This window comes from Ammodytes marinus (genome assembly GCF_949987685.1).
Source record: "Ammodytes marinus genome assembly, chromosome: 3".
NCBI classification, from domain to species: domain Eukaryota; kingdom Metazoa; phylum Chordata; class Actinopteri; order Uranoscopiformes; family Ammodytidae; genus Ammodytes; species Ammodytes marinus.
Window position 1 is genome coordinate 36596838 of NC_137232.1, and position 8873 is coordinate 36605710.

General features: G+C 35.2%; 1 protein-coding gene across 1 annotated transcript; it reads left to right on the plus strand.

The window, feature by feature from the left end:
- Positions 1-3187: 3187 nt before the first annotated feature.
- LOC307248518 (olfactory receptor 51E2-like) lies at positions 3188-7179 on the plus strand (the record flags this gene model as incomplete). Its single annotated transcript, XM_080024913.1, has 3 exons — positions 3188-3227; positions 4731-5185; positions 6628-7179. The coding sequence occupies 3 exons, from the start codon at positions 3188-3190 to the stop codon at positions 7177-7179; spliced, it is 1047 nt and encodes a 348-aa protein (XP_079881039.1).
- Positions 7180-8873: the final 1694 nt, after the last annotated feature.

Consider the following 8873-nt stretch of genomic DNA (forward strand, 5'->3'; position numbering starts at 1 on the left):
TAATTTTTAACATTCTTATGGGAAAAACATTAAATAAATCTCCCTTGAACAATGTATTACCAGGTTTGGAAAATACTCTAACCACTACACCATGAGCGCCCCCAAAAAGTTACGTCGTTTTTATTTCCATATTGTATGGCAAAGTGGATATGAATGTGGATTTATTATGTTTTGTTTCATATCTTTGCATTTTATATGTGTACTATTTGTATAGCGTAAAGAGATAAATAATAGCAATAATAATAATAATAATTTAGAAAAAAATAATATGTTTAGAAGATTGATAAGATCCCCAGGGACCTACAATAAACAAATAAATAAAATAGAATAGAATTATAAAGTTGTAGGTGTGATACAAGTTAAATCACATTGTTTTTAAAACAACATTGACGCTGCTCGGCCCTAACCAGCTGATTATATGGCTTAGAATCCCAGACAATGAATAAAGTGATAACGAAGTCAACAAACAAATTGATCTCTTGAGGATTCGTCTCGACTAATTGGAAGATTAAATTGATTAAAACTGTTTTCCACTAATCAATGTTCACAATGCTCTGGGGGCGTTCGGGGTCTGGGATTCCTGTGGGACATTTGGACTTCAGGTATAAATCACAGTGAGAGAGGAACCAGTGTTTCTTGACCTAACCTCAGCAGGTAAGACGCACTTTACCTTTAACACTATTTGTGTCTGTTTTAAATGATAGGTTTTAAATTAGATTTGTAAAAATGTTTAAGTGAATTTTCTGGCATGACATCAAACTGTCTCGTTCATTTTCTCATGTTAATTTAACTTCATTAGTAAATGTTGTTGAATATTGAATTAATTCGCTCGTAATTTAAAATATTTTAAATTTTTATGTTTTTTTTATTAAGTTGAATGCATGTGAGAAAAATCTTTTTTAAAGATCAGCAAAATGATACATTAATTACTTAACTTACTTAAAAATTTGTTTTACTATATAAGTAAACATTTTAGTTTTTTCACTATGTTATATATAAGTTATATTGTCTTTTTTTCCACTTTCTGACTCGCTTTGGTAATATTGCTGTGTTTAATTTCAACAAATATTGTGAACTTCAATTTCCGTTCATTTAACTCCATTAGTAAATGTTGTTGAAATATTGAATTAATTTGTCCATAATTTTAAATCTTTTATAATTTTTTTTATAATTTTTTTTTTATTCAATTATTACGTTGAATGCATAGGACAAACAGAGATTTGTAGAGATCAGCAAACTTATACATACTTACTTTACTTACCTAATAATTTGTATACTATATTGGTTGTCTATTTTTTCCACTTTCTGACTCCGAAGTTTTTTAGGCATCAAAAATGTTTGTGTAATATTGCTGTTCTTGCTTATCTTGTTTGTCTTCATTGTCCCATCATTATTTTCTATTACATGTTGTTAGATATTGAATCTAATCTGCAAAGTTAAAAAAGTTACATTTTTCTGGCATGACTCCAAGCTGTCCCGTTAATTTTTTTTGTTAATTTGATTTCATTAGTAAATGTTGTCAAAACATTGAATTAATTTGCTCATAATTTTAGATATTTTCAGTTTTTTATCTGTTTTTAAATAATTATTCTTTATTCAATCATTAAGTTGAATGCTTGTGACCAACATGGTTTTGTAGAGATAAGCTTTTGTAGCAAAATATTACATAATTACTGAACTTACCTAATAATTTGTTTACTATTTAAGTTACATTGTCTATTTTTTTAAATTTCTGAATCGAAGACTTAAGGCTGTTACATACTCCGCGAGAAGAAAGAACAAAGTTCTTGGTGACAGAGCTGCGAGAAGAAAATGACGTCATTTTCTTCTCTCAGCTCTTGTTTAGCTGTTCTCGCAGCTTGTTCTCGACACATCACCCGGGCCGAACTTTCTTCTCGCAGCTTGTCCGAGAACTATTGTGTGATTGGTCAGTCTGAAGTCAATGAGGAAAGCGAAGTGAAATCAGCTGGCGCTTCTGAGTAAATTACCATGGTAACAATGCGCCGCGGTGAGGAGTTCGGCAGTTGAGTTCTCGTGAAGTATGTAATGTCAGACCAGAAAGAACTTCTCGCAGCTCTGTCACCGAGAACTTTGTTCTTTCTTCTCGCGGAGTATGTAACAGCCTTTAGGATAAGTGTTTTCGTCATCAACAATGTGTGTGTAATATTGATGTGTTTAATTTCAACAAATATTGTGATATTCAATTTCCGTTTTAATTTTTTTTTTGTCTTTATTTTCCGATCATTATTTTTTTATTACAAATTGTTCAAAATTGAAATACTCTGCAAAGTTTAAAAAAGTGAAATTTTTCTGGCATGACACCAAACTGTCTTGTTCATTTTCTCATGTTAATTTAACTTTATTAGTAAATGTTGCTGAATATTGAATGAATTTGCTCATAATTTTACTTTTTCTAACTTGTTTTTATTAATGACTTTTTATTGAATTATTACGTTTTTTTTTAAAGATTATTTTTGGGCATTTTCAAGCTTTATCCGATAGAGTTGAAATGGGGAGACAGAGAGAGAGAGAGAGAGAGAGAGAGAGAGAGAGAGAGAGAGAGAGAGAGAGAGAGAGAGAGAGAGAGAGAGAGAGAGAGAGAGAGAGGGGGATGACATGCAGTAAAGGTCCACGGGTCGGACCCGAACCTGCGACCACTGCAACAAAGGCCGAAGCCAACATGGTATGCGCCTATCCACTACGCCACCGGAGCGCCCCCCTTCAATTATTAAGTTGAATGCATAGAACCAACATAGTTTTATGTTAACTCAATATTTTCTTAAACTACTTTTATTGACTTTTCCCTTTGTATACTTTTGGGGAGCTTTCCTTCCAGAAACAATTTATCTTGAAAATATTACAGTATATCTATTAACTCATAATATATAGATTTATAAACAGGATTTATGTTCTTTTTTTTTTTTTTTTTTAAGATTTTTTTTTTTGCATTTTTATGCTTTATTGATAGTGTAGAGACAGAGTTGAAATGGGGCAGAGAGGGGAGTGACATGCAGAGAACGACCGTGGGCTGGAATCAAACCCGGATCCGCTGCTGGCCGAGGCCCATGGGGGGGACGCCCTACCAACTGAGCTAAGGGCGCCCCCAGGATTTATGTACTTTTAAAAATCACAAAAATGTATTTCCTCCTTTTTTTTCTCAGAATTTGTTGCGACCAAAACAATCAACATGAAACCTCAACTGTCTGAATGGCTGGACTGCAGCAGAGGTAAGTGAAGAGATACAAGGTTCAATTATATAAATATGCTAATTTAAACCTGCAGTGTGTAGAATTTTGGGTTTTATTTCCTAGCAGATTTTGTAGAAAGTAATTATAATATCCATAAGTACGTTTAATTTAGTGCATAATAGCTGAATTTCTTTTTTAGAATTATTATTTTTTCCCTTAGAAAGGGTCTCATATATGTCCATATTTCTGCATACTTTGGACCAAGGCCTTGTCACCGCCATTTTGGAAGTGTCATAGTTGGAATGTCATCAGGTGCATTGTTTAAAATTTAGAATTGTTCTTGTCCTTGAAGGCCACTGTAGCTTCTGTTATTATTCGAAAGGGTTGGGGTTACCCAGGGAGTGTTGCATTCTAGAACTTTGTAGAACTTTCTTGATGATGTCATATTACACACTGCACCTTTAATATTGATAACACAAAGTAATATGTGTGAATATGCAAAGAGAACATTGTGTATTGTGTGTAATTGTCCGGAAGAATAATAATAAATAAATAAATATCTTATAAATAAACATTAACATTTTGCTTTACTTGTTTATTATATTATGTCATAGTGCTGCTTTCTTGGTCAGGTAATTCTTGGAAAAGAGTTTGTTAAAGGTGCAACGACAAACTTTTATATATTTCTGAAACAGTCTTATTTTTCCTCTGATGATCATAAATTACATGTAACAGCAAACGAGACCATCGGTGCAAAGAATGCTATTTTTATGTAGTTTTTCTTAATGCCTTTGTCATGGGTATACGCTCACCCAGGAACAACAGCTGGCGTAGTATTAGTACTATTGGCTAGAATTATATTTTTTTACCTAGTTAAAAAAAGGATACTAATATGATTTGATATTGAATGAAATATGCTCAAAATGTTCCCGCCAATTAGATTTTTTTCAAGCTGTCTGTTAGTTTAACATTTTGAGCATATTTTATTCAATATCAAATCATATTAATAGCCTTTATTTAAAGGTGCAGTGTGTAATATGACATCATCAAGAAAGTTTCTACAAAGAATGCAACACTCCCTGGGTAACCCCACCCCTTTCGAATAATAACAGAAGCTACAGTGGCCTTCAAGGACAAGAACAATTCTTAATTTTAAACAATGCACCTGATGACATTCCAACTATGACACTTTCAAGATGGCGGCACTACGCCTTGGTCCAAAATATGCAGAAATATGGACATATATGAGACCCTTTTTAAGGGAAAAAATAATAATTCAAAACATTTTTTTCAGCTATTATGCACTAAATTAAATGTATGGATATTATAATTACTTTCTACAAAATCTGCTAGGAAATAAAACCCAAAATTCTACACACTGCAGGTTTAACCAGGTAAAAAAAAAATCACTTCAAATCATACGGTACTTATATATATATATATATATATATATATTTTTTTTTTTCACATTGTTCAATATTTTGGCAATGTTAATTTTCAAAAACAAGACACAAATAGTTTTTGTCTGATCTGTCGTTTCAGCTGAAACCATCTCCATGTCCGACGCTTCTCGCTGTTGGAACTTTTCCCATTCCACCTTTGTGTTCCGAGGTTTTCCCGAGCTGCACAAACACCGCAGACTCCTCCTGCTCCCATTCTCCCTCTCCTACCTGTCCGTTCTGTTGGGAAACTGTCTCTTAGTGTACGTTATCCACAATGTTAAGAGCCTACACAGCCCCATGTACATGCTTATCTGTACTTTAAGCATTGTGGACGTACTTGTAACCACGGCCATTGTACCAAATATGCTCCTGAATGTCCTTTTCGATTGGGATCAGATTTCATTGGCCGGATGTCTGACTCAGATGTTTTTCGTGCACTTTCTGTCGTCGTTGGAATCCACGTTGCTACTGGCGATGGCCTTCGATCGCTACGTGGCGATATGCAAACCGCTACGATACACGGAAATAATGAGCTCAGCCACGTTCGTGAAGCGGGTGAGTATAGTTACACTGACTTTGCTTTAATTCATTGGATTGTATTGTGTGTGTGAGTGTGTGTGTGTGTGTGTGTGTGTGTGTGTGTGTGTGTGTGTGTGTGTGTGTGTGTGTGTGTGTGTGTGTGTGTGAGTGTGAGTACACCATGTTATAATTTTTTTTAAATTGTGTTTGTCTTCGAAAAAATACGTTTTACAGGTCAGTACAGTTTTATATTATTTTTTAATTGGCGAAAAATTTGAGAAAATTCATGAAAATCTGAAAAAAAAATGATTATAAAATAATTACATATATATATACAGCTCTGTATTTATTTATTTATTTATTTATTTATTTATTTATTTATTTTATTTAACCTTTATTTCACCAGGAAGGTCCCATTGAGTTACAGTAACTCTTCTCACAGGGAGTCCTGGCCAAGACAGGCAGCAGAAAAGAAGTTGCAGAATTTGCACAAGGCCACACACACACACACACACACACACACACACACACACACACACACACACACACACACACACACACACAAACAAAGTACACCACAATTGACACTATAATGCTAAAATTACACTTCATAACAGGCTATATAAAAACAAGCTAATACGTACAGCTAAAAAAAACAAATTAAAAATAAATAAAAGGCATCAGTGAAAAATTAAGAGACCAGTCTGGATCTTGGAAATGCTCTTATTGACAATTTATTGGAATTTAGTAGAAATGTTGTCAGTGTAGTTCGTGAAGCTGGTGAGTATAGATACACTCAAAAAACTAAAACATTGACTCTAAAAGATGCTCTGAGGAACTTTCTGTGTGTTAATTCTAGCGCCCTCTTTGGACTAAAAGCGGTAGTGTTTTTACCACGCCAGCTGTTGTTCCAGGGTGAGCGTATACCCATGACAAAGGCATTGAGAAAAAATATATAAAAATAGCATTCTTTGCACTGATGGTCTCGTTTGCTGTTACAATTTATGATCAGAGGAAACATTTTACTGTTTCAGAAATATTTAGAAGTTCCACGTAGCGACTTTAATTACATTTATTTCATCAGCAGGTTTCAAGAAATTGTATGAAGTTAGATAAAAGCGAAAAAGATAAGTTGATCTAAGTGAATGAATTTGTATTGCCGTGACATAATGATGATGAATTGAGCCAATTTTTTAAAAATGTGTCTGTTTGCGTCTGTATATTTCTACAACCATCTTTAAAGGATATTATCTCAACATCATTTTTTTTCAATATTTAGAACCAAAAACTAAACTTCCCATAATCATTCTTTATTGTGTTTGTTTCTCTTCAGTACAATGCAAATATAAATTTTTTAAATTGGCAAAAAATTTGAAAAAAATCAGATTTTTTTATTTCAAAATAGGTCTGTCTGTCTGTCTGTCTGTCTGTCTGTCTGTCTGTCTGTCTATCCATCCATCCATCCATCTCTCTTCCAGCTCGTTCTCTTCACTCTGGTCCGAAGTGGCTCCATCATGGCGACTCTAGTGGGTCTGGCGGGATCTCTCCATTTCTGCGACAGCAACACGATCGCACACTGCTACTGCGACCACATGGCGCTAGTTAGCTTGGCCTGCGACAACACGGACAAAAACACCGCCGTCGGCCTGGCTGTCATCGTCTGTTTTGTCGGTGTGGACATACCGCTAATATTCATCTCGTACATGAAGATTCTTAGTGTTGTTTTAAGAGCTACAGCTGCCGAAGAGGAACGTTGGAAGGCATTTCATACTTGTGGGACGCATTTGATGGTCATGATGTGTTTTTACTTGGTGGGGAGTGTCACGTTTCTTTCGCATAATTTGCATATTCAAATCCCCGTGGACGCAAACACCTCGATGGGGCTCACGTACATACTGCTCCCCGCCATCGTCAACCCGATCATCTACGGTGTTCGCACCAAGGAAATACAAAATGGATTTTTCAAGATCTTCAAACTGAGAACCAGGAATTTAGTCAAAGTTTCTCCTTGTGGGAAAGAAAGAATGTGAATAAATGGGTTGTTTATTTTGAATGCATTGTGTATTTTTATACTCATTAAAGGAATACTTCCGGCGTTCTATCATTATAAAATCATCAATTATAATATAATGAATGAGGTTTTTCTTCCCTCAGTCTTCCCTCAGTCTTCCCTTGGCCCAGCTGTCCTGTTAATCCTAACCCTACATTTTACCGTAAAAAACTTAAGAGGTCTCATTTGTCACTGGCTCGATTGCAGCGAATTTAAAAATCTAAATCCTCGCGCCTATACCAAAATCCGTGCTTCGTTAAAGGTGCAGTGTGTAATATGACATCATCAAGAAAGTTCTACAAAGTTCTAGAATGCAACACTCCCTGGGTAACCCCACCCCTTTAGAATAATAACAGACGCTACAGTGGCCTTCAAGGACAAGAACAATTCCTCATTTTAAACAATGCACCTGATGACATTCCAACTATGACACTTTCAAGATGGCGGCACTAGGCCTTGGTCCAAAATATGCAGAAATATGGACATATATGAGACCCTTTCTAAGGGAAAAAATAATAATTCAAAACATTTATTTCAGCTAATATGCACTAAATGAAATGTACTTATGGATATTATAATTACTTTCTACAAAATCTGCTAGGAAATAAAACCCAAAATTCTACACACTGCAGGTTTAAAGGACACAGTGTGTAGACTGTTAAATGTTTAATTAGACTATCGAGAGCAAGACGCGAGAAATATTCTTATGTGCACAAGGAGTCTGTACTGAGGAAAAACCGTGTGAATAAAAGGGAGAAATGTTCACTTGTTTAGTGGATTATACAAATCTTCACTGGCACTGGGCCTTTGGGTTTAAGCCCACCACATGCGTTTTAATTACACTCTATCACATTTAAACCTGCAGTGTGTAGAATTTTTGTTTTTATTTCCTAGCAGATTTTGTAGAAAGTAATTATAATATCCATAAGTACATTTAATTTAGTGCATAATAGCTGAAAAAAATGTTTGAATTATTATTTTTTCCTTAGAAAGGGTCTCATATATGTCCGTATTTCTGCATATTTTGGACCAAGGCCTAGTGCCGCCATCTTGAAAGTGTCATAGTTGGAATGTCATCAGGTGCATCGTTTAAAATTTAGAATTGTTCTTGTCCTTGAAGGCCACTGTAACTTCTGTTATTATTCGAAAGGGTTGGGGTTACCCAGGGAGTGTTGCATTCTAGAACTTTGTAGAACTTTCTTGATGATGTCATATTACACACTGCACCTTTAAGCCCACCACATTTCAATTACAAACGAAATATGTAAATTTTAATGTAGTATAATGTAGGGTTAGACAGTGAGACCATAAAACACTCTTTCTGCCTTTTCTCAGGCTAGGATGAACCGATTTCTAAAATGGTTGCACGTTTATACTACATAGGATCTCAGGGTTCAATACACCTTCATATTCCCACCGGTGAAGTAGGGCTTTAAACGGTCTGAAACTCTTTCTGACCAAAAAATAACAATAATGAGTCGGCACAAATGTTCACAGTCTTCCTTCAAACTAAAGAGTTTTAGTTTTAGTCTCAAAAAGCAAACATCTTGTTACAGTGACGACAGGCAGACAGGCAGACAGACAGACAGACAGACAGGCAGGCAGACAGGCAGGCAGGCAGGCAGACAGGCAGACAGACAGACAGACAGGCAGACAGGTAGACAGGCAAGCAAG